This window comes from Piliocolobus tephrosceles, chromosome 1 (genome assembly GCF_002776525.5).
Source record: "Piliocolobus tephrosceles isolate RC106 chromosome 1, ASM277652v3, whole genome shotgun sequence".
Classification (NCBI taxonomy): Eukaryota; Metazoa; Chordata; class Mammalia; order Primates; family Cercopithecidae; genus Piliocolobus; species Piliocolobus tephrosceles.
This window is the reverse complement of record NC_045434.1, coordinates 63,449,047-63,474,579: the sequence shown is the minus strand read 5'-3', so window position 1 is coordinate 63,474,579 and position 25,533 is coordinate 63,449,047. Positions and strand designations below refer to the sequence as shown.

The window sequence follows — 25,533 nt, the reverse complement described above, 5'->3', positions numbered from 1 at the left end:
TAATAACACCAAACATCAGAGAACTGAAGGGAAGAGGAATGAGTCACTGAAAACCAGAGACACCAATTGTCCAGGTCACCAACAGCTTCCTGGTGCTCCCCCATCCCACAGTCTGCTGTGAGCTCTTTCACCTAGAATGAGCCTAGTGAATGGCCTACTGGGGTAAGGGACCTAGCATTGGCTCTCAGCCACAACTAACACCACATCCCAAATTACCCTTTCCAGGACAGACGCCGAGGGACACTAGAAGTGAGGAGTAGTTGGGATACATTTTTTGCTACACCTTCTATCTTGAGAGAAAGAGATTTAAACCAATAGTATAATACATCAGTTGAAATACCTCTGACGATAATAACAAAGATGCATTGACCTATAAAAAGTCATTTAATGCATATTCCAGATGGCCAATACAAGCTGGTTAGGTAATTAGCCCTTGAAGAATTCTTTCATAGTTATATAAAAATGTTTTGTCTTGTTTAAAAAAAGTCTAGTCTAACAAAAACCACCACCAATGGGCTTGCAATTTTTCAATCTGCAGGTTTGCAAGATCATAAAAATACATACATATGCATCTCTGGGCGTATCTCTGTCCACTAGCTAATCAGTTTTGGCAATACACTGCATAGGGGTATACTACCATTGGTTTCTGACATTAAGTTAGCTTTAAGCTTATTAGCTATTCCAACAACTGGAGGCAGCTTAGAACCCAATCCCTGGAAAGCACTTGCAGGATTAACTACCCGTTTCCCTGACACCTTGTCTATGGTGGTGAGAGGTCTGGGGACAGACTTGCTAATCCAAGGGTGTCTTAATGCTTGAGCTGGGGTCAGGCGGGCAGAGGGGTCCCAGTGAAGACACCTTTTCAAAAACTCTATAAACAAGTAGTCATCACACCCTTTCAGTGCTGTTCCCCAGTCTTTGCTGCCCGGGGGACCCCGCTTTTTACCCCTACGTGAGCGACCCCCCACAAGCACAACCCTCCCATCTGCCTGAGTAGTCACAGAGCAGTAGCGGGGTATGCCCTTGGAATTAATAAAGTACTTGGCACGTTTGGATTGCTCCAGAAGTTTTGGTGGTGGCATCCCTAGAAGCTCCATCATGCAGGCCAACTGGTCTCCTTCATCCTCTCCAGGGAAGAGAGGCTGTCCTGTTAAAAGTTCTGCAAGGATGCAGCCAAAACTCCATATGTCAATCGGTGTGCTGTAACGGCTTCCTAAGATGATTTCTGGAGCTCTGTAGAACCGAGACTGGATATACGTGTAGAGCTTCTGGTACTCAAAACAGCTGGACCCAAAGTCAATGACCTTGGTTGAACTGCGCCCGTGGTGTTTCAGGAGAATGTTTTCTGGCTTCAGATCGCAGTGAATAATCTTATTTTTGTGGAGGGCATCCAAGGATTGCAAGATGGACTGGGCAAACTTGCGTACCAACTGGACGCTAAAACCCTGAAACTTGTTTTTTTTAATCAGCTCATAAAGGTCTATGCTCAGCAATTCAAAGGCCATGCAAACATGGTTCCGGAATGTGAAACTTTCCAGCATGTGGATAACGTTCATACTACCAGTTTTATCCTGTTTTTTAAGATGCTCCAAAATCCGGATCTCCTCAGCTGCTTGACGATGAAAGCGCTTCTCATTGCGCACCATTTTCAGGGCCACGTACTGCCGCAGTTTGTGATCATAGACCCTGGCCACCTGCCCAAAACTCCCCTTGCCAATAATTTTCAGCACCTCATATCGATAAGCTAGATGGTCTCGAGGTACATGAATGTAGGCCCCATCTGCATCATCATACCCCCCATTATTGGGACCACCAATAACTCCATGTCTTTTTTTGGCATTTGGACCTACAAAGTAAATTTCTGGATAATTTATTATTTCCAGCTTCTCATAGGCAGTGAGGTGGTGTTTATATTGCTTCAGGGCTTGTTCTGGAGTCAGAGGCACCACTTTGGGTGCCTTGGATGAACTGTTGGATTTTACTGTATTCAAGCAATCTGAACTTTTACCCTGAGAAACAGTAGGAGAGCATTTTTCAGAGTCACTGATGCCATCTGACTGAATAGTATTGGATTTTCTGTTGCCAAATTCTTGAAACAGTTGTTCTACCTTCATCTCACCTCCATCCAAAAAGTGCTGAGTATGATCTCTTGTAAACTTCTCAGTGATCATCTATGAAAGAGACAATGAATATGTTAAAGTCATTAAAGACATCAGAAAGATGGAAGAATCCTCCCTCCTCTAACTGAATAACATCAAAACATATCCAGTCATATTTACTTTAAGGTTAAAATGATCCAAAAAGGAGATAAGAAAAGCAAGAGTCTCTAGCAACTTATGTTATATTAATTTTCAGACTCCCTGAATATTGCGGCCATCCCTAATCCCCATACATGCCTTGCTTTGTTCAAGACAAGATGGTCTTACCATGCCCCCTACATGCCAGGTTCCTTCTTAAAGATGTGTCCTTGTACTGAGAATCCTTCTACCCCTCATCCCCTCGACTCCTACATTCCTTCAAAGCCCAGTTCATTTCCTCTCTCTTCCACTTAGAACTACTCCAAGCCCATACTAATTAACCTCACATCCTAACTGCAGTTTGTCCAGTTTATGCCACATAATTTGGTACTTGATTACGTATAACATATGCACTATCTTTCACTGTTTACTAATTGTTTCAAGTATCTTCCCAAATCTTAAGGACAAATAGCATGGTCAAAATAATGCCTACTGAAGTGTAAACAATAAGGCACCATCAAGTGACAGAAGCAGAATTTGAACCTAGGTCTTCTGGCTCCTATTCCAGGGCCCTTCCCATTAATATAACTCAGCTCCAGGTTCTCCCAGCATCTGTAGACTAGCAGGGCTGAATGTTGACTGTGGCCTGGAATCAACAAAGTGTTCAATCATCTACTCCCAGGTCCCCATATAAATTACTGCAGCCTTTTAACTTAGTTCATTGAATCACAACAGCTCTAAGTTAGAAAGAACTCTGGAGATCATCTGGACCAATTCTTCAAGTACCTGATAACAGTGAGGGTCCAAGGTCCCTGGGGTGCTTCTTAAAAACTATTCCCCAGCAAGAGCCTACTTGATTAAGGAGCACCACTTCTTTCACTATGTTTTCCACAGTCTTCTCCTGGAAGGGACGGTGACCCACAGAAAAAAGCTCTACTTACTCCTCTGAATTAAGATTCTTTGAATCGAAACAAGGTTTTTTGAAATAAGACAGAGGAAAAGAAGGACAAAAACAACCAAACACCTAAGTAAAATTAATATTAATTAATATTAAGAAAAAAGGGTGGGTGCAGCACACCAACATAACACATGTATACATATGTAACAAACGTGTATGTTGTGCACATGTACCCTAGAACATAAAGTATAATAAAAATAAAAAAAAAGAAAAAGAAAAAAGGGTAACTGTGAGATGACAGGTATGTTTAATTGGCTTGACTGTAGTAACCATTTCACTACCTGTATCAAAACAATTATATTGTACACCTTAAAATATAAAATTTTTTGGCTGGGTGTGGTGTCTCACGCCTGTAATCCCAGCACTCTGGGAGATCAAGGCAAGCGGATCACTTGAGGTTAGGAGTTTGACATCAGCTTAGCCAACATGGTGAAATCCTGTATCTACTAAAAATACAAAAATTAGCCGGGCATGATGGTGCATGCCTGTAATCCCAGTTACTTGGGAGGCTGAGGCACGAGAATTACTTGAACCCAGGAGGTGGAGGTTGCAGTGAGCCAAATCATGCCATTGCACTCCAGTCTGGGCGACAGAGTGAGACTCCGTCTCAAAAAATAAATAAAATAAAAAACAAAATAAAAAATTTGGCCAGGCATGGTGGTTCATCCCTGTAATCTCAGCATTTTGGGAGGCCAAGGCGGACAGATCACTTGAGGCCAGAAGTTTGAGACCAGCCTGGCCAACATGGCAAAACTCCACCTCTACTAAAAATACAAAAAGAAGAAAAAAGAAAAAAAAAAAAAACAAGGCCAGACGTGGTGATGCACACCTGTAATCCCAGCTACTTGAGAGGCTGAGGCAGGAGAATTGCTTGAACCTAGGAAGTGGAGGCTACAGTGAGCCAAGATCACGCTACTGCTGCATTCCAGCCTTGGCAACAGAAGAGAGAGACTGTCTCAAAAAAATAAAAAAAGAAATCAGTGAAAAATACTAAGAAGGGGCTGGAAAGATAAAAATACTAAATTTGTTGTTAAAAAAAAAAGGAAGTCTAGGATACTTAAAAGAACAACTGTTTTTCTCAATGGACCCTGAAGAATTATGTCCTTTATCTGTTTGATAATTTCAGAGAGCCTGTAGTATGAGGAACAGATTAATTCCGGAGGAGCTCTGGGCTACAGTTATAATCTCTAAAAATGTAAGCTAAAAAGTGGTCAAACCTTTAAAAACTAGAAATTTTGATATAACCTAAGCAAAACAAAAATTGTATTTATAAATTACCAAAAATAAATAAGAAAAAACAATATTAAGAAACATAAATGACAAAAATTTAAGTGTTGGCATACTTCAGACAGCCCCCGTAATTCAGTTATAAAAGTCCTTTTAAAAAATCATTTAATCAATTTAAATATTTATAGAACACTTATAGTTACATCACGTATTATATGATCTTAAAGTCAAGAAGCCAGTTCAAATGTAGCCACAGCTTGGCATTTAGTTTTAAAATAAAGGGGCCAGATATTGCCCAAGTACATACAGTCTCTCTGATACCAAAATAGAAAACTATCACTGGTCAAGAAAATAAACAGGCCTGCATATAGAATCTAAATATTGGCCGGCCGCAGTGGCTCACGCCTGTAATCCCAGCACTTTCGAAGGCCAAGGTGGGTGGATCACCTGAGGTCAGGAGTTCGAGACTAGCATGGCCAACATGGCGAAACCCCGTCTCTACAAAAAATACAAAAATTAGCCAGGCGTAGTGGTACACACCTGCATTCCCAGCTACTCAGGAGCCTGAGACAGGAGAATCACTTGAACCGGGGAGGTGGAGGTTGCAGTGAGCTGAGATCACGCCACTGCACTCCAGCCTGCAATCTATTAGGGAATAAATCTGGTGGAACTAGAAAAAGAATTTCAATTGTTTGGTTTTCATTAGATTTACATAACAAAAACAAACATCTACAAGCATCTTGGCTAGTTGTCCTTAAAATCTTTACTACCTAACTTTAATGTATCTAAATATTTACTGCTGAAGTCTCTGAAACACATCCTGAAGAAACAGGGAGTCAGAAGGCCTGGGTTGGGGTCCTGGCTACGCTACTTAAAAGCTGTAGGTCCAGCTGGGTGTGGTGGCTCACGCTTGTAATCCCAGCACTTTGGGAGGCCAAAGTGGGCAGATCACCTGAGGTTGGGAGTTGGAGATGAGCCTGGCCAACACGGTGAAACCCCGTCTCTACTAAAAACACACAAATTAGCCACGCATGGTGGCATGTGCCTGTAATCCCCGCTACTTGGGAGACTAAGGAAGGAGAATTGCTTGAACCCAGGAGGCAGAGGTTGCAGTGGGCCAAGATTGCATCACTGCACTCCATCCTGGGCGACAGAGCAAGACTCCTTCTCAAAAAAAAAAAAACCAAAAAAACTGTAGATCCCTGTTGCCTTCCTGAGCCTCAGTTTCTTTATCTGCAAGAGGTGGATAACAGTATCTGCTTGTAGGATGTTGTGTGAATCAAATTCTAATTCATAATAATAACTTCATCAACTATAAAATATTTAAGACACTGGTTACAATTCAGCAAAATTCTCAATACATTGAAGTTTAAGTTCCTATACACCCTTCCCCTTCCCTTTTTCTCTCTTCTCTCTCTGGTGGCTTCCTCCATTTCTCCAGTCTGATCTCCCTCCATCAAGCGTCTAGCACTAACTACGCCTTCTGCTCAATGAAGGCCCCCACAATAGGCCTTTGCTTAGGATACACGGAATTGCCTCACCCACTTTCTCCCCACATAAAACATACTTTCCACTCGCTATACAATGGACTGTGTTACTTCTCCATGGATATTTGAACTTCAACAGAAGATCAATGCCCTAACCCAAAGGAATGCCTCTCTAGGAACTGCAGTCACCAGTGACAAGCTGTTAGGAAAGGTTATTTGTGGTGCAGGGTCTGTCCCTGGGAATTTCCCCTACTCTGCTTACATGTAAGGCTGTACTGGCTCTGAAGGCCTTCACTTCTGTTTGTGATAATGAGAGGGTCTCAGGTACACAACATAAATACGAAAGATACATATCAGAAATGTAATTTCCACAGAACTATTACAACAATATTAATGATGTCATTTGGAGTCCCTGATTCATGGTTTTTCCTTAAGGTAAACCCAAATTTCTCTCCTTGCAAAATAAGTCTTACTTTGCCTTTGGGAACTACACAGAAATGTCCAAATTTCAAGTAGGAGCCCTCTGGATACCTAAAAGGGGCTGTGCTGTCCCTGTCTCCACCATTCTGGAGGTTTACCATCCCCACTACATCTGCCTCACCTCACCCAACACATGTCAGGCTTCCTCACTCTCCTGTTCACATTCTCAACGTAGGCTGCGCTTTATGTCTCTCTAACAGCATGCCTTCCAGAACAAAGCAGGCTGTCAGTGTAGTCCACCATCAAGGTCATCTTCTCCAGTGAATCTGGAGAATTCTGGGAGGTAATTTTTCCACACAGGGAGGGGTTCTCTTCTTTTATTATTATTATTACACTTTAAGTTCTAGGGTACATGTGCACAACGTGCAGGTTTGTTACATACGTACACATGTGCCATGTTGGTGTGCTGAACCCGTTAACTCGTCATTTACATTAGGTATATCTCCTCACGCTATCCCTCCCCTATCCCCTATCCCACAACAGGCCCCGGTGTGTGATGTTCCCCACCCTGTGTCCAGGTGTTCTCATTGTTCAATTCCCACCTATGAGTGAGAACATGCGGTGTTTGGTTTTTTGTCCTTGCGATAGTTTGCTCAAAATGATGGTTTCTAGCTTCATCCATGTCCCTACAGAGGACATGAACTCATCCTTTTTATGGCTGCATAGTATTCCATGGTATATATGTGCCACATTTTCTTAATCCACTCTATCACTGAGGGACATCTGGGTTGGTTCTAAGTCTTTGCTATTGTGAATAGTGCTGCAATAACCGTACGTATGCATGTGTCTTTATAGCAGCATGATTTATAATCCTTTGGGTATATGCCCAGTAATGGGATGGCTGGGTCAAATGGTATTTCTAGTTCTAGATCCTTGAGGAATCGCCACACTGTCTTCCACAATGGTTGAACTAGTTTACAGGCCCATCAACAGTGTACAAGTGTTCCTACTTTTCCACATCCTCCCCAGCACCTGTCGTTTCCTGACTTTTTAATGATCACCATTCTAACTGGTGTGAGATGGTATCTCATTGTGGTTTTGATATGCATTTCTCTGATGGCCAGTGATGATGAGCATTTTTTCACATGTCTGTTGGCTGCATAAAGGTCTTCTTTTGAAGACATTTCATATCCCTTGCCCACTTTTTGATGGGGTTGATTTTTTCTTGTAAATTTGTTTAAGTTCTTTGCAGATTCTGGATATTAGCCCTTTGTCATATGGGTAGATTGTAAAAATTTTCTCCCATTCTGTAGGTTGCCTGTTCACTCTGATGGTAGTTTATTTTGCTGTGCAGAAGCTCTTTAGTTTAATTAGATCCCATTTGTCAATTTTGGCTTTTGTTGCCATTGCTTTTGGTGTTTTAGTCATGAAGTCCTTGCCCATGCCTATGGTCTGAATGGTATTGCCTAGGTTTTCTTCTAGGGTTTTTATGGTTTTAGGTCTAACATTTAAGTCCTTAATCTATCTTGAATTAATTTTTGTATAAGGTGTAAGGAAGGGATCCAGTTTCAGTTTTCTACATATGGCCAGCCAGTTTTCCCAGCACCATTTATTAAATAGGGAATCCTTTCAGGGAGGGGTTCTCTTCTTAACTTTCTTTCCTTTCCTGTAAATAACTCAAATACTGGCCTGAATCAATTACATATCAAGTCTGATGTGCTATAAATAAAACCTTCCTTCCATTGTTCTAAAAAAATCTAGTGTTCACACATATTAAAGTATAATTGTTTTAAAACACTAAATATTTCCCCAAATGTCCATCAATCAAGGAGTAGATAAAGAAATTATGGTATATATATGCACATATATACATGTGTGTGTGTGCATATATATACGTGTATATATGTATATACGTATATATGCACATATATACACATGTATATATGTGTGTATATATATACACACACACACACACATATAGATATCACATAGAATACTATTTAGCCATAAAAAAGAATGAAGTAATGGCATTCACAGCAACCTGGATGGAATTATTCTAAGTGAAGTAACTCAGAAATGGAAAACCAAACATGGTATGTTCTCATTCATAAGTGGAAGCTAAGCTATGAAGAGGATACAAGGGCTTAAGAATGATACAATGGACTTTGGGGACTTGGGGGATGGGGTGGTAGGGGAGTGAGAGATAAAAGACTACACACTAGGTCCAGTATACACTGCTCGGGTAATAGGTGCTCCAAAAATCTCAGAAATTACCATTAAAGAACTTGTTCATGTAACCCAAACACCACCTGTTCCCCAAAAACCTATTGAAAAAAAAACACTAAATATTTCTAGTCTAAGGTTAGAATCACAATAACCAAGCAAGGTATATGATTGACTCTATGAAGTATTTTCTTAACCATGTAATTATATCCAATGAGATGAATAATGTCATATTTATCATGTTTTATTTCATAAGAATGCTTCATATACCCTGCTAATTTGATGGGCTTCTGGCATTTCAAATAGAATCTCCTACTGCATTAATCAAGTTTTAAAAATCTTGCTGAGAAATTCAAAAGGAATATCCTTCTCACTCAGATATAAAACCCTACCTTTTCCCCAGCTCCTAAACCCTAAATCCCTGCAACACAAAACTTAACCCAATAAAAGTCTGTGGGGCAGATGATTTATAGTTTACCACGAGAACATAAGAGCACCTTGAATAAATGATGCTAGAAAACTTTGTAAAAAGGGCAACAGGATCTCGGGATAGAGTCATGGCATAATGAAATGTAAGTGGCACCAAGAGGTCAAAACGCATTTTTTTTTTTTTTTCAGCAAAATGAGTAAGGACAACCGGGTGCAGTGGCTCATGCCTGTAAACCCCGCACTTTTGGGAGGCTGAGGCAGGCGGATCACCTGAGGTCAGGAGTTCGACACCAGCCTGGCCAACAAGGTGAAACCCCATCTCAACTAAAAATACAAAAATTAGCCAGGCATGGTGGCAGATGCCTGTAATCCCAGCTACTCGGGAGGCTGAGGCAGGGAGAACTGCTTGAACCTGGGAGGTGGAGGTTGCAGTGAGCTGAGATTGCGCCACTGTACTCCAGCCTGGGTGAGACAGTGAGATTTGATCTCAAAAAAGAAAAAAAAAAAGGACTGGGCGCAGTGGCTCACACCTGTAATCCCAGCTCTTTGGGAGGCCAAGGCGGGCGGATCACGAGGTCAGGAGATCGAGACCATCCTGGCTAATATGGTGAAACCCCGTCTCTACTAAAAATACAAAAAATTAGCCGGGTGAGGTGGTGGGCGTCCCAGCTACTCAGGAGGCTGAGGCAGGAGAATGGCGTGAACGCGGGAGGCAGAGCTTGCAGTGAGTGCCACTGCACTCCAGCCTGGGTGACAGAGTGAGACTCCGTCGAAAAAAAAAGAAAAAAGAAATGAGTAATGCGTAAAGACATCTTTACGCGAGAAAGACATCTTTCTTCTTGCTCCCCTGCAAAACTGCTATGCCAAACACCATGCAGTAAGAAATTCATTTTTGATCCTGAAACATACAAAATAAGTAACCTACTAGAAGGTAAATAGCATTGGCTAACTCTGAATCAAAGTTAAAATGACTTGGCCAGGCGCAATGGCTCGCACCTGTAATCCCAGCACTTTGGGAGGCTGAGGTGGGCGGATCATGAGCTCCGGAGTTCAAAACCAGTCTGACCAATATGGTGAAACCCCGTCTCTACTAAAAATACGAAAATTAGCCGGGCATGTTCGTTGGTGCCTATAATCCCAGCTACTTGGGAGGGTGAGGCAGGAGAATCACTTGAACCCGGGAGGCAGAGGTTGCAGTAAGCCAAGATAGCGCCACGGCACTCCAGCCTAGGCGACAGAGTGAGACTCCACCACAAAAAAAACCAAAAAAAAAAAAAAAAAACAAAGTCAAAATGACTTAAAGTCAGATGTTAACACTTCAACCCAATTGCAAATGGTTTCCTATAGAGATGAGCCAATTGGCAGCAAGTAACCAATCAATCTGATGGGCAACACAAGAGGCATATGGTTCTGAAGTTCTTAGACATTTTGACATATTAAAGAAACAAACTTGCAAAGAATGGAAAGAAACCACACTACACTCCAAAAGGGGACAAAAAATAGGGTGACCAGCCTTCAAGATATTTTTAGCTCACGTTTTGTATACTACTAGCACAGAAAGTGGGGAAAAGGGCCAGGCACGGTGGCTCATGCCTGTAATCCCAGCACTTTGGGAGGCCGAGGGAAGTCGATCACTTGAGGTCAGGAGTTCGAGACTAGCCTGACCAACATGGTGAAACCCTGTCTCTATTAAAAATACAAAAATTAGCTGGGCGTGGTGGCAGGCGCCTGTAATCCCAGCTACTCAGGAAGGCTGAGGCAGGAGAATTGCTTGAACCCAGGAGGCAGAGGTTGCAATGAACCGACGTCACGCCATTGCACTCCAGCCTGGACGACAGAGTAAGACTCCGTCTTAGAAAAAAAAAAAAAAAGGAAAAAGGTTGATTTTAAGCAAAAACTGATGACAACAGGAAGGACTATGAAAAATACAAGTGATTTTTTCATATAGAAACAATTTCAGGTCTTAAACACAGAAATGTGAAAGAGAAATATTACAAATGAGTCAATTCAATTATTCAGTTTGTTCATCTGATAACATATGCAGCAAATTTTAAAGTCATAGGATAGCCTCTCCTTGTCATGGAACTTGGCCAAACCCTGCTCTGCCTACCACTCTATGCATGCCAAGGGAATGTGAATTAATTTTATCTTAAGTTAAAAAAAAAAAAAAAAAAAAGCTGCCAGGTGCGGTGGCTCGTGCCTGTAATCCCAGCACTTCGGGAAGCCGAGGTGGAAGGATCACGAGGTCAAGAGTTCGAGACCAGCCTGACCAACATGGTGAAACCCCGTCTCTACTAAAAATACAAAAATTAGCCGGGCGTGGTGGCACGCGCCTGTAATCCCAGCTATTCAGGCAGCTGAGGCAGGAGAATCACTTCAACCTGGGAGGCAGAGGTTGCAGTGAGCCAAGATCATGCCATTGCACTCCAGCCTGGGCGACAGAGAGACTTCGTCTCAAAAAAAAAAAAAAAAAAAAAAAAAAAAAGGCTAAGTGTCGCAGTCTCAAACTGTCTTAATTACCACCTATCTATAAAATGTTTCTCTTTAGCATACTAATAAATGAAGACTGCATTTCCATCGTGCAGGGGAAGAAAAAACCCTGCAGATCTATGAATTCCGAGATGTTTTCTGTTTCTTATTTTTGTTAAAAGGAGCCTTTGTAATACTAGGTGTATATCATCCTATACAAAAATAAGCATTACCTACATAAAAGTAGCATATTATTTTTTTCCTAGTGCTATATATTTATCCCAGTGGAAACGGAAATAAAAAGGTGAGCTTCAAATTGAAATCACTATGAAAAGCTAAATTTGGACCACAGACATTGTTATTTCAAAGTCAAGAGGAATCAAAAAGAAACAAAAAAAAAGTCTGGTAGTCAGTGATACATAAGTGTACCTTGAGCATTAAGTAGCACTTCCTCCTTTCCAAAACAACTCATGTACAAAGAATTACTTCTTTTACTTACATTTAGTCTTCTGGGTGGAGGTGGTTCAGAAGGATTGCAGAGCACATTTGAACAGGGGGGACATTTGGTTTCATCTATCATCATGAAGGTATCATAGACACCATCCCCCAACCTAGTTGAAAGGATTACAGATAATATCTGTCAGTAACTGAAGAATATAAAATCCTGTATCTTAACTGCTTCATATCTGCTACAAGGAACAGTAATAGAAATAAAAGTCTACACTACATTTTGGCACTGAATACAAACAACTGGGGTATTTGGAAGAGGAAGAAAGGAAATCCAACTTTTGTTTTTCAAGGACAGCATTTCTAGGTTTTTATTTTAAAATAGTTGAAACAAGTCTCTCTGAATGTTGTTAAAAATAATGACTATCAGGAGGATCTCATAATAACTTACTACTTGAAAATAAAGTCTAGTTTGAATCTGAAGTTCACAGAGAAAAAAAAAGACCAGAAAAAACTAACAGAGGTAATAGTTTTTCAAAGTCAGAGACTTGGATTCTAATCTCAGCTCTAACACGGGCTGTGCTACCTTCTCCTCTGAGCCTGTCTTCCCCATGTGAATGGGAAGACTAGCTCCAGTCTATACACTTCTGGGTCTTACAGGCAAGAAATAAAAGGCCTTTTTAAGGCTGTCTTCTCTTTATTAATTTACTTGCTTACCTCCTTACATCTACCTCACTTGTAGAAAAATACAGTTAAGTACTACAGCAAACACTAAAAGGATGCTCTAAAATATAAAATGTATTGAATTTACTTCTCTTTCCACTTCATTTTCTGGTGAATGGTGGAGGCAAAATTCTAAATGATTAAGGATCACTTCTCTGTTAACACTGTGGCTCCGCCACTGTAAGGGAACACAAAAGACGGAGAAGATTTATTTAATCCACAAGATGGCCCTGAATAATGTATTTCATCTGCTACCAAGAACATGGATCTCCCAGTTACACACATCAGCATCTCATTGTATCATTTTACATGATACACTATGAATATAACAATGACGATGTTGCAGAGGAATAATTTGTTTAATGTCTTTTAAAATATCCTGGAATATTCTGGTCACCTTTAAAAACTGTTTTGTGAAATTCGTTCTAGAGTTTTCTTTATAGATGTGTTATAAAAATATAAAGGTGAAAAAACCCTACAAATATTTTTGGAATGCTCTTTTTAAAAACATGCTCACATTCTGATAGGATTATTTATATTTTTAACAGGGAACAGCTTCACCGACAGAAACCAAATATTCCGAATGTGACTGACCCTTTGCCATAAGCCTGATAAAACAAACCAGGACAGGCGTCACATTTATAAAGAAAAAGAAAACGTGCAAAATTGCCTAGTGACTAACAGCCAGAGGAGAAATTAACAAGAGTCTGCATGCAAATAAAGCGGGGAGCAGGGGTCTCTTCTCTCCATTGAGGTGTAAACTACAACGCAAGGTGGGGAATCTCTCAAAATAGGATCCGGAGAAAGCCGTACCCAGCACAGCCCACAATCTGTACATCCGAAGCTAGACCGCACCCCTCACAGCAAACCCCAAGAGTTCAGCCCTTGGTTATCCTCTCTAAGCAACAGGGTATCGCTCCCGGTCTCTCCCCGTTTACTAAAAAGCCCCACAAAAAGTCCTAGATTTTCGTAATCCCTTACCATATACCCCGATCTAGGGTTTCAGGGGTATTCCAGGGGTGGAAATTCTTCTTGCTCTAACTCCGCTCTAGTCCTCTCCCCCGCGCCCGGTGAGCCAGGGGTGGGGGGAGGGGGCCCTGACGGAGAGGAGGTGGGGGGAGGTCCCGGGGAGGCAGTCAGACCCCTGCCCCCGTCTCCCCTGCTGAGGGCTCACTCTACCTCCTCCCCGCCCCCAAGCTTCGCTTGCCCGCGCCAGCCGCTCCCTGAGGCGCCTCCAGCCCGTTACCCCGCGGCGCCGTTACCTTCGCTGCTGGGGCGGGAGCCCGGCCCCGGGCAGCCCCGCATCCTTCCGCCCAGGCCCGCGAGCTGTGCCTCCCATCTGCTAGCTCGGGACCCGGCGCGGGGAGGGGCGCCAGTTGGAGGGTCCGGCCGGCCACGCCACCTACGCCGGGACGGCTCCTCCGCGGCGCGACGCTCCCAAGGGGACTCTCGGCCAGACACTGCAGCTCAGCGCGCCTTCGCTCCCAACTGGCCCCGGCTGGGTAGTGGGGAGACGCAGCTGCAGGGGCGGGAGGGGGAGCGGTCTGGTCGCCTAGCAACCGCGGCACGCCCCCGGGAAACGCCTCGGCGCAGCTACGCGCTGACGCACGAGGGCGGGGCCCGTGGCCGGTCCAGGACACGCGGCCCTCCAGGCCACGCGGCGCTCCTAGCCGGTGCTAGCGCTGGCGCGGGAGGCGGGAGGCTGGAGGCGAGGAGCCCGCGGCCTAGGCGGCTCGGTTTCCCTGGCGCGAGCTGCGGACGGACAGAGGGGTCCGGCGAAGGAGGGGTGAAAGTAACAGCCCGCGATCTCAGAAGGGCTGCCCGCCTCTCACGGTCCGCGGTCCCTTAAGTAGCATGTTGCATCCTGGAAGTTCTAAAACCTCCCGCTTCAATATGAATTTTAAATTAAAGAAAACATATGTGTATTATTTTAGGCTTTCCCACCACGGGACGACCCTCCGGGGGTTTGTGAGTTACATAAGAAAGCAATAATAACCCATTTATTGACACGATGCCTCCATTTATGAACATTTGATATCAGTAACCGAAGTACCCGACGACTTTCATCTTTTACAGACTTAGCTGGGATGCAGAATAGAAGCTGGGCCTTTGTCTGACTCCTCTGCAACAGTCAGCCACAGACGGGAAGACAGCGTAGGAAACTAAGGCCAGAAGAGCCGCGCTTCCTCATGAACGTGAAGCGGCAAAGCGGCAAAGCCTGAACTAGAAGCTTCTAACGCCTAACCGTCCTCCTGCCGCACCAGAACGCCTGCGAGGCGCTTCCTGACTTTTTCCTTAGAATGCGTGTATATGTGTCTTTTTCCTTTTCTGATGCTAAGACCCCTTAGAAACACCAATGTTAAGCAGATTTCCATCGTTGGAGGTTAAAACACCCGAACACAAGTGTTTTCTTGAGTGTGGCATCCAGTCATGTTTTGTGGGTTTGTTTGTTTAAAAAAAAAAATTCCTGGAAGATGGGTGGTAAGAACCAGAGCTTGTAAACCCACCAAGCACGAGGCGGTCGGACTGTCCAGATTCTGGAGTCCAGAAGACACCAAACGTTCTCAGAATGCCGAACGCGGGCGCCACCTGGTGGGACTAGAACGCTCATTGTCCCAAATCAACATAGCACAATTCCCATAAATCTTAAAAATTCCCATCCAAGGCTCATTTCCTTGTGACTGAAAGTCATATTCTCTGTTCTCAGGACTCCAAGTAAAAATGTCCCTAAAGAGCCAAAGTCGCTTCACTCTATATAAGAATCTATTGGTGGCCGGGCGCAGTGGCTTAAGCCTGTAATCCCAGCACTTTGGGAGGCCGAGACGGGCAGATGACGAGGTCGGGAGATGGAGACCATCCTGGCTAACACGGTGAAACCCCGTCTCTACTAAAAAATACAAAAAACTAGCCGGGCGAGGTGGCGGGCGCCTGTAGTCCCAGCTACTCGGGAGGCTGAGGCAGGAGAATGGCATAAACCCGGGAGGCGGAGCTTGCAGTGAGCCGAGATCCGGCCACTGCACTCCAGCCTGGGCGACTCAAAAAAAAAAAATCTATTGGTTTGGGGAATTTTATTTTTTGTGATCAATGTTACTTTAGCCTTATGATATGCATAGAAATAAAAAAGTTTTCTTCCATGATTATTTTTTAAAGTTTTCTAATTTTGTAAATAAACTTTTTCTTTTTGTCTCCCCCTTCCCCCACTCTGCAGCCAGAGCAATTCTGCTTTCACAGGGGTTTGTATTTGGGCTCTTATGAAGCTTTTGTTTGAGGAAAGAGTTCCATGGCAACGCAAAGATTGGATGAGGTTACTGTTGAAGTCCCTTCCAGCTCTAAGATTGCGAAATTCTATTAAATAATCCCCGTTCTCAGTACTTATGTGGACACCTCAGACCACTTTACTGCCCTCCCTAAACAGTTGAATGAGACTTGCTCCCACATGATTTCTTACCTCATCGTGAATCACTGCTCGTGAGACGATTGCATCCTCAGTCTGTGTTTAAGACACATCTTCCAGAGCCAAGTGGAAGTGTTTCTGCTCTCTTTCTTGCTCCTAAGGTGGGAATTACAGAGGCCTCCTTTGTCGTTAGCCTATTGTTCCCATGGTCAAGGGAAAGAGGACTCCTTGAGGGTGCTGGAGCTTTATAAATCTCTGACCTTAGTGACCCAATGTTTCTTCAAAGAGCCCCTGTATGATGGGGTTAACGTCCCATAAGGGATCTCAAAGGAGCCTCCACACCCCTGCTGAGCGCTGCCCTGTCCCCTCCAGCTCCCAAGCAGCTTTCACATCATTCATGCCCTTTCTTCCCCTCCAAAGCCTCGTTCAAGAGTAGTTTAAAATCACCATTATCATTCTTCATGCAGTCAAAGTCAGATTTACCTACCATGATTTAGTCAAAAGTCATATAAGATGCCTGTCTGTCCTTTGAAGCCAGTTCTAAGACATCTGCAAAATAAGGTACTTGCGAGTTCTAATACATTGACTAAGGAAATAAACAACAGCAAAAAAGATGCAACTATTCCAGGATCATAAAACCCACTGGGACATTCACAATGTGATCAAAGTTTCAAATGCACAGATTAAGAAAATATCCCTGTGGCCACATTTACCTGGAATTTTGTGATAAAATAGCTGTTGGTAGGTTATGTTAAGTTTGAACAAGTTTCATTGGTATAATTTCTGTACGGCAAAATGTGCCGTAATGCCTACTGTAACATGTGCGTCACAGAATTGAAAAAAAATTTTTTTTTTTTTTTGAGACGGAGTCTCGCTCTGTCGCCCAGGCTGGAGTGCAGTGGCCGGATCTCGGCTCACTGCAAGCTCCGCCTCCTGGGTTTATGCCATTCTCCTGCCTCAGCCTCCCGAGTAGCTGGGACTACAGGCGCCCGCCACCTCGCTCGGCTAGTTTCTTGTATTTTTTTTTTTAGTAGAGACGGGGTTTCACCGTATTAGCCAGGATGGTCTCCATCTCCTGACCTTGTGATCCGCCCGTCTCGGCCTCCCAAAGTGCTGGGATTACAGGCTTGAGCCACCGTGCCCGGCCGAAAAATATTTTTAAAAAATCCTTTGGAGAGAACCAGTGAAACTTACTCTTTTCCCCAAGCTATATTAACCTCAAATTCACCTGTGTTCCTGAAATACATACTTGCTATTTTTTTTCAGAAACACTGACATCTAGCTCACTGGAACACTAAAGCCATGGCTTATTTTTTTTTGGAGCCTCAGAAAACTGTCTCTCTTCTATACCTCAGGCATCTCCTGTTCTTATGCCCTCCCCTCTCTACCAAGATTTGAAAAATGTCCCTTATTAACACAGCAAACAAAAGCCATGCCCGCAGTGCTATACTACAGTACGGCCTCTTCCACTACTATACACACTTAGTTCTGTGTCTCCTAAACCCTGAAGGTTGCCCTTATTATCCCAAACCCTTCACCTATTTTTCTTTTCCAAAACTTTTGCCATCTTTTTCCACTTGCTCCTCCTAAGTCAGTGTGACCAGTTCCACCTATAGCCCTGAGGGGTCCTATGAAGCTTCCTTTCTGAAATCTTGAAACCAAACCAGGAGTCTTTCTAATCATCATTTACTATTTGCTAAGTATTTATTATGTTCCAAGCACCATCTGAAACACTTTAACATATTTGCTCATTTAAAACTCCCAGTAGTCCTGTGTATTATCTCCGTCCTACACTTCAGAAAACAGTCCAAGGTCACCCAGCCAGTAAATGATGAACTGCAATTCAAACCCTGGTCTGTTTGATTGAAAGACCCAGCCTCTTAACTGCCTGTATTCCACCTGTATTCCCTGAGCCTGGGAGGCTAGCCAGGCTAGACCACTGGATCCTTTGAATTCTGTAACATAGTTTCCCTTGATTTAAGATTCTGAAGGTGGTAAGCAGAATGATAGTTTCCCAAAGATGTCCACATCCTAATGCCAAGAATCTGTAAATATGTCACTTTACTTGACAAAAGGGGACTTAGCAAATGTGATGAAGTTAAGGATCTCGAGATGGGGTGATTTTCCTAGATTATCTGAGTGGGCCCACTGTAATCACAAGGGTCCTTTTAAGATGGAAGGGGAGGCCGGACACAGTAACTCACACCCATAATCCCAGCACTTTGGGAGGCCGAAGTGGGTGGATCACCTGAGGTCAGGAGTTCAAGACCACCCTGGCCAACATGGTGAAACCCCGTCTCTACTGAAAATACAAAAATTAGCTGGGCATTGTGGTGTGTGCCTGTAGTCCCAGCTACTCAGGAGGCTGAGGCAGGAGAATCACTTGAACCTAGGAGACGGAGTTTGCGGTGAGCAGAAATGACGCCATTGCACTCCAGCCTGGGTGATGGAGTGAGACTCCATCTAAAAAAAAAGATGGACGGGGAAAGCAGGATGGTCAGAGAGGGAAATGTAACTGTGGAAGCAGAGGTCAGAGAGAGAAAGAGATTTGAAGATGCTATTGTTGGTCTTGAAGATGGAGGAAGGGGCCATGAGTTAAGCAATGAAGGTGGCCTCCAGAAGCTTTTGGAAAAGTCAGGGAAACAAATTTTCCTCTAGAGCTTCTAGAAGGAACAAATCGCTGCTTACACCTTAATTTTGGGACTTCTGACTTCCAGAACTGTAAGATAAATTTGCCTTATTTCAAGCCACTAAATTAGTAGTAATTTGTTGCATTAAAGCTTAGGAACCTTGGCTACTGTGGTAGATTAAACATGGCACATCCTTTGCAGCTGCTCCCAGGGAGAGGAAGAAACTATTTTCCTGGTTCTTGAAGCTGACTGGCCACGTGACTTGATTTAACCAATAACACGTGACAGAATTGGTGGTGTGTGATTTAGGAGCTGAGGCCTCAGGAGACCTCCTTACAGCTTCTGCTCTCCTTCTCTTAGATGCTGCCACCATGTGGACAAGTCTGAGCTGTATTTCTGTAGTCCTCGGCTAATGCCAACTGCCAGAAAAGTGAGAAAGGCCCCCCGGTTGAGCTGACAGCTGACAGCAGCCACATGAGAGCACCACACAAAGCTAGCAGGAGAACTTCTTGGCTGCACCCCACCCGAATCAACAGCCCCTTGAGAATTATGAGCAAATAAAATGATTACTTTAAGCCATTAAGCTTTGGGGTACAGCAATAAACAAATGAACTTTTGAAAAATACCAATTATGCCTACCCTCCATCCCACCAAATCTAATGATGAACAGTTTCTTAGTAAGAATACCTGCTCATCTTTTTATTGTGGCTGTTGTTCATCAGCCAAGTTTGGAAATCACTCATGTGTAGGCCAAGTCCTGTTGGGTCACCTGGCTCTTGGAAGGTCTTAGAAAACCACTATACCTGCTCTATTCACAGCATTTGGGCCAAGGAACTAGTTCTCTCTCATACAGGTTAGAGCTTTTTCTACTGCAAGTATCAACCTAAAACTGCTTAAAGAAAATGTACTAGCTGGGCGCGGTGGCTCACACCTGTAATCCCAGGACTTTGGGAGACCAAGGCAGGTGAATCACTTGAGGTCAGGAGTTCGAGATCAGCCTGGCCAACATGGTGAAACTTCATCTCTACTGAAAACACAAAAATTAGCCAGGTGTGGTGGCAGGCGCCTGTAACCCCAGCTACTTGGGAGGTTGAGGTTGGATAATGGCTTGAACCTAGGAGGTGGAGGTTGCAGTGACCAGAGATTGTGCCATTGCTCTCCAGCCTGGGTAACAAGAGTGAAACTCTGCCTCAAAAAAAAAAAAAAGAAAAGAAAAGAAAAGAAAATGTACCATATACCTTTTTTACAGTATTTTTTTAAAAGCAGTAAAGCTAAATTTGGATATGAGGGGTGCCTGTCCTATCTCCATTTCTTGTTTCTGTATTCCGACATGCTAGTTTCATTCTCAGGGTTCTTTTGTGCAAGCAAGATGGCAACTGCAGTTCCAGATTCAACTCAGTAGAAAAGTTGTCTCAGTCATCCCACAGTCTCACTGTAATTCACTGGCTTTGACTGGGCCCATTGTTACACCAAATCCGCAGCCAGGAAAATGTAATACTCTGAATGGTCAGGCCTGAGGCTCCTAGACCCAGCAGCAGAAACATATTGGACAGAAAGTTAGGGAAACAGTGACTTTCAGAGGAAAGTTGCTATAGAAGTTCCCAAAAAAGAGATAAGTGAATATGGTACAGAAAAAACAACAGATATTCACCACAGCTAGGTTTTGGAAATCAGTTTTATCTGTGTCCCAAAAGTCCACATCAGGGTCACCAGGCTACTGGAAGTCTTTAAAATTCCCAAGTCTCAAAAACCTGGACACCAGACTTTGAAATGCATCTCACCATGTCACCCAAATGATGGAAGACAGGTTCCCCTCTGCCTCAAAAATGGCCCCCAAGCTCTGTAAAACAATTCATGAAGTACTTTCAAGCATGATAATTACAGCCCAGCAGCTAGGGGCCCTACCACCATGCCTCTGTGTTCCTAATGCTCAAATTTCATTCACCTATCTGTACTTTAATAAAAGCCGGATTGGGGGTGTTCCAGTCAAACATGTTCCTTTCCTAGGGTTGTTAAAACTAAGCTGGAAATGTAAGAAGTTGCAGAATATTGTTTTCATTTAGATTACATTCATGGGGACAACCATATGTGCCTGGAAGAAAGGCTTGGTTGAGCACCTAGTGGGAACAGTTGGGGTATAAGGGTAAGGCTCCCAAGAGACATTCCAAAAAATCCTAATGATCCCTACACTGTCTCAAAGCAGGGTAGATCCAGTTGTCTGCAGGACTGGGGAGTCTCAAGCTGGAAGTCCTCCTCTCCGCCCTTTCCTCTGTCCAGTTCAGCCCCTTCTCTAATAATGATGAGCAAATATCTGGGTTGGAGGAAAATTCAGGTGTTTCCATGGGCATTGATTAGAATGATGTAGGCATGGGTCTGTCTGACTCCTTGATTATTTGTTAATAATCTTCATATTCGCCATGCCAGACACTAGTGACTCTCAGCAAGGATGCCGATGTCAGCAGAATTTTAGAAACTATTCCCCAATACATGGATATCTCTGTCTTAATTTGTCCTGCTTTCCCAACATTTTACTTGCTGGTCACCTTGGCTTGAGAAATCCTTCACTTTTGTCTGTTTGCTTGCTGCTTACTTGCTTGCTATTTAAGAGAAAAGCCTGCTCTTGTCCTGGAAGCCTGGAAACACACACAACCTTCCTAGGTTGAGACCTCTGCAGGAACTGCAGAGATTAGCAAATATGTCTCCACTGGGCCCTGGAAATCAGCCTCTTTCCTTCAGGATTTCCAGGCCCCCCTTGGCTTTTATTGTCTGGAGCTCCAGGAGCTGCTCTCTCTTCTGATGCTCTGACATTTATTGCTGCTCTTCTTCCTCCTCCTCCTCCTTCTTCTTCCCCTTCTTCCTCTTCTTCCTCTTCTTCTCTTCTTCTTGTGTGTGATGGTTTTAATAGTTGATACCAATCCAATTTTTAAAATTATGCTTTAAGGTAAAGGGATTTGAGAGGATATCTTTCTGTATTCTAGCTTTGGATTGAGACCAGGCTTTCCAGAATTCTGTAAAAGTCGGTGGCCTCCAGGTTCCAGGCTCCTTTTCACCATCTTCAGGGTCTCAGTACTGTCACAGCCTCTTGTTAATGTCTGGAAAACCTCTAATAAGCTCAGCTGCACCAGTGTTTAGGGATCAAATCTGCTGTTCCTCCCAGGAGCATTGGTACCTTGCAGGTTTTTAAGTGGCATTAACTCATGCTAGCCTGTGTCTAATAAAGACTCCACAATCAGAACATTCTGTCAGATCGCTGTATTAGTTCGTTTTCATGCTGATGATAAAGGCATACCCAAGACTGGGTAATTTATAAAGGAAAGAGGTTTAACTGACTCACAGTTTCACATGGCTGGGGAGGCCTCACAATCGTAGTGGAAGGTGGAGGAGCAAGGCATGTTTTACATGGCAGCAGGCAAGAGAGCATGTGCAGGGGAACTCCCCTTTATAAAACCATCAGATCTTGTGAGGCTTATTCACTATCACGAAAACAGGATGGAAAAGACCTGCTCCCATGATTCAATTACCTCCCACCAGGTACCTCCCATGACACATGGGGATTACGGGAGCTATAATTCAAGATGAGATTTGGGTAGGAACACAGACAAACCATATCAATTGCATTCTCATTGGCTTACAATAGGGATGAGAACTCTTCACAGGTATCTTCACAGCCTTATGTTTGCTGTTTTATATTACAAAGAATACAGATGAAGAGATGCCTAGGGTGAGGCATCGGGGAAGCAGTGCAGAGATTCCATGCCCTCTCTGGGCATGCCACTGTCTAGGAACCTCCATGCATTCAGCTATCTGGAAGCTCCACAGCTGCTCTCCTGAGATACAGATACCACTACTGAATTAGGAAATCACAGTTTTCAATGAGGGAGACACCTTTAAAGAACTCTAGTTTTATCCAGTGCGTGCTCCTTAATAATATTGAACATGAAGATCAAGAAAGGTCCACTGAAGTAAGAGTAATACGTCTTCATATCATCTTTCCCCAGAGGTGTCGTAGCCCTAGGAACTGGAGAGAACTGGAAAGGAAATTTGACTTTTTAAAATCCAGCCTCTAAAAGAACAATGATACTGCAAGACATTGCCTACACTCATACAGTCTTTGATTAAACAAATAGCTAGGCCAGGCACGGTGGTTCATGCCTGTAATCCCACTACTTTGGGAGGCCAAGGTGGGTGGATCACGAGGTCAGGAGTTCGAGACCAGCCTGACCAACATAGTGAAACCCCATCTTTCCTTAAAAAAAAAAAAAAAAATTAGCTGGGTATGGTGGCACACACCTGTAATCCCAGCTACTTGGGAGACTGAGGCAGGAGAACCACTTGAACCCAGGGGGCAGAGGTTGTGGTGAGCTGAGATTGTGCCACTGGACTACAGCCTGGGTGACAGAGCAAGACTCTGTCTCAAAACAAAACAAAATAAAACAAAAAAACCAAATAGTTTTACCTGTAAACTACCTGAACTTCTTAGGAAATACCATCAACATTGAGGTGATCCAAAAACCACAGTTGCAGCTTCTTTTCCTCCAGATGTGTGCACCAAAATCAAACAGATTGTATTTAACAAATGTCTTTTATAGGCAAGGCCCTTTGCTAGATGTACAGAAGGAACCAGATCCTCATCCACATCCCATGATCTCCATGGAGGCCCCGTCTTTCTCCTGCCTGTCTTTGTTTTTCACTCACAAAGAATCATGTTCTCAGCTCACAGTCATTGAATCTGTACCCTTTACAGAAACTTAACAGCTTCCATCCACTTTTCCTAAATAGTCCTCTCATTTTTGGCTCTATCTGCCTTTCTTGGGCTGGACCTCACAAGCTCAGCATATCCCCACCATATGACTAGAATGTGTGTAGTTGGGTTGCCAGAAAAAATACAGAATGCCCAGCTGAATTTACATCTCAGATAAATAATGTTTCATTTTTAGTATAAGTGTGTCCGCTATAATATTTGGAATATAATATACTAAAAAATGATTCAATGTTTATCTGAAATTCAAATTTAACTGGGCACTTCATGATTTTATTTGTTAAATCTTAATACTACATGGAAGGAATAAAATCTTCAGCTGTAATTCCTTAAATTAGACTTGAAACCTAATCTTAGAAAAATCATCCTAAGTAACTTTTCCTCTTTCCCTCTTACAAACTCACATAACCTCACACCTACTCAAGTGCATACAATCTTATTCCCTAAATCTTTTTTTTTTAGTTTTTGAATTTTTTATTGACTAATTTTTAAGGTAAATTTTATACCCAGCAAAATGCACAGCTCTTAAATGCATATTGTGATGAGTTTCAGCAAGTGTGTGCCTCTGTGCAACATACACCAAATCAAGATACAGAATAGTTCCATAACTCCAGAGAGTTCCCTTGTGCCCCTCTCCAGTTAATTATCTCATCCCAGAGATAAGCATCATAGATTAGTTTTGCTTTTTCTTAAACCTCATATAAATGAAATTATACAGCATGTATATATTAGTCAGTTCAGCCTACCACAACAAAAATAACATAGACTGGGTGGTTTAAGCAAGAGACATTTATTCTTTCACAGATCTGGAAGCTAGAAGTTTGAGATCAAGGTGCCAGCATGGTTGGGTCTTAGTGAGGGCCCGCCTCTGGTTTGCAGATGGGTGCCTTCCCCATGTGAGCTCACATGGCCTTTCCTTCAATAGACCAGAAGTCTAAAGTCAAGGAATTGGCAAAGCTGGTTCCTTCTGGAGACTCTGAGAATCTTCTGTGCCTCTCTCACAGCTTCTGGTGGCTGCTGGCAATCCTTGGCATTATTTAGCATGTAGATGCATCACTTCAGTCTCTGCCTCCATTGTCACAGGGTCTTCGTTCTTCTGTCTCTGTCTCCGTGTGTCCTCTCCTCCTTTTATAAGGACAATAGTCATTGGATTTAGGGCCCACCCTAATCCAGTTTGACCTTATCTTAGCTTAACTAAGATGTCTGCAAAGACTCTGTTTCCAAATAAAGTCACATTCTGAGATTCTAGGTGGACACGAATTTTGGAGAGACACTATTCAACCCACTATAGATAAATACCTAAGAGTTGGAATTGTTCAATCATCTGGTATACTACTTAAATTCTCATATCCCTAAATTTTACTTATGACGTTTTTGGCCCTCTTGTCTTCTAACAGTGGAAGTATGGCACTGAGGCAGCAGTTTTGAAAAATTAAAGGAATAGTAGTTGGAAAAGTCACAGCTGCCAATATATTGCTATTTATATTTCCTAGCCCTCCTATGCTATCATGCCACACTATGCTGCTTCTACACTAAAGCCTACATGTTTACTGCTTACAGATACAGTATCTAAGTGAAACAAGAAAGAGATTCAATGGGAGTCTAGTTTCGCTGGAACTTTAGAAAGAAATGAGATTAATGTGATGTTTCTCAAACTTTAACTTGCATAAGAATCACCTGGAAGGCCTCTTAAAGTGCACTGCTTTTGCAGATGACATAATCTTGTATCTGCGACATTGTATCTATCTATACTTGTAGAAAATCATAAGGAATCCACTGAAAAATATTAGACCTAATAAATGAGTTCAGCAAGGCTGTAGGATGCAAGATCAATACACAAAGATCAATTGTATTTCTATATGCATGCATGAACAATCTGAAAATAAAATTAAGAAAACAATTCATTTTACAATGGCATAATAAAGAAAATAGGAATAAATTTAAGCAAATAACTAAAAAGTACATCATTGAAAGATATTAAATGATACCTAAATAGATGGGAAGAGATCTCATGTTCAGGGATTGAAAGATTTAATATTGCTAAGGGGACAATATTTGCCAAATTGATCTACAGATTCAATGCAATCTGTATCAAAATCCCAGTTGTCTTCTTTACAGAAATTGACAAGC

At 42.9% G+C, this 25,533-nt stretch overlaps 1 protein-coding gene across 2 annotated transcripts; it reads right to left on the bottom strand.

Annotated features, from left to right (window-relative positions):
• Positions 1-361: 361 nt before the first annotated feature.
• DYRK3 (dual specificity tyrosine phosphorylation regulated kinase 3) lies at positions 362-14,127 on the bottom strand. 2 transcript variants are annotated; one of them, XM_023187022.1, is made up of 4 exons: positions 13,883-14,127; positions 12,709-12,798; positions 11,950-12,061; positions 362-2,171 (listed from the first exon to the last, which is right to left on the bottom strand). In XM_023187022.1, exons 2-4 carry the CDS (start codon positions 12,723-12,725, stop codon positions 594-596), a joined length of 1,707 nt encoding a protein of 568 aa, XP_023042790.1. In that variant the 5' UTR covers positions 12,726-12,798; positions 13,883-14,127; the 3' UTR covers positions 362-593. The 2 variants fall into 2 exon arrangements, with proteins under 2 accessions (XP_023042790.1, XP_023042789.1); XM_023187021.1 differs by lacking the exon at positions 12,709-12,798.
• Between the last annotated feature and the right edge of the window lie 11,406 nt (positions 14,128-25,533).

Excerpts from the sequence above, each read along its gene's own strand:
- DYRK3 (XM_023187021.1), bottom strand. The coding sequence starts at position 13,959 with ATGGGAGGCACAGCTCGCGGGCCTGGGCGGAAGGATGCGGGGCTGCCC. Across the intron at positions 12,062-13,882 it reads CTCCCGCCCCAGCAGCGAAG|GTTGGGGGATGGTGTCTATG; the intron begins GTAACGGCGCCG and ends CCTTTCAACTAG. Across the intron at positions 2,172-11,949 it reads CTCCACCCAGAAGACTAAAT|ATGATCACTGAGAAGTTTAC; the intron begins GTAAGTAAAAGA and ends TCTCTTTCATAG.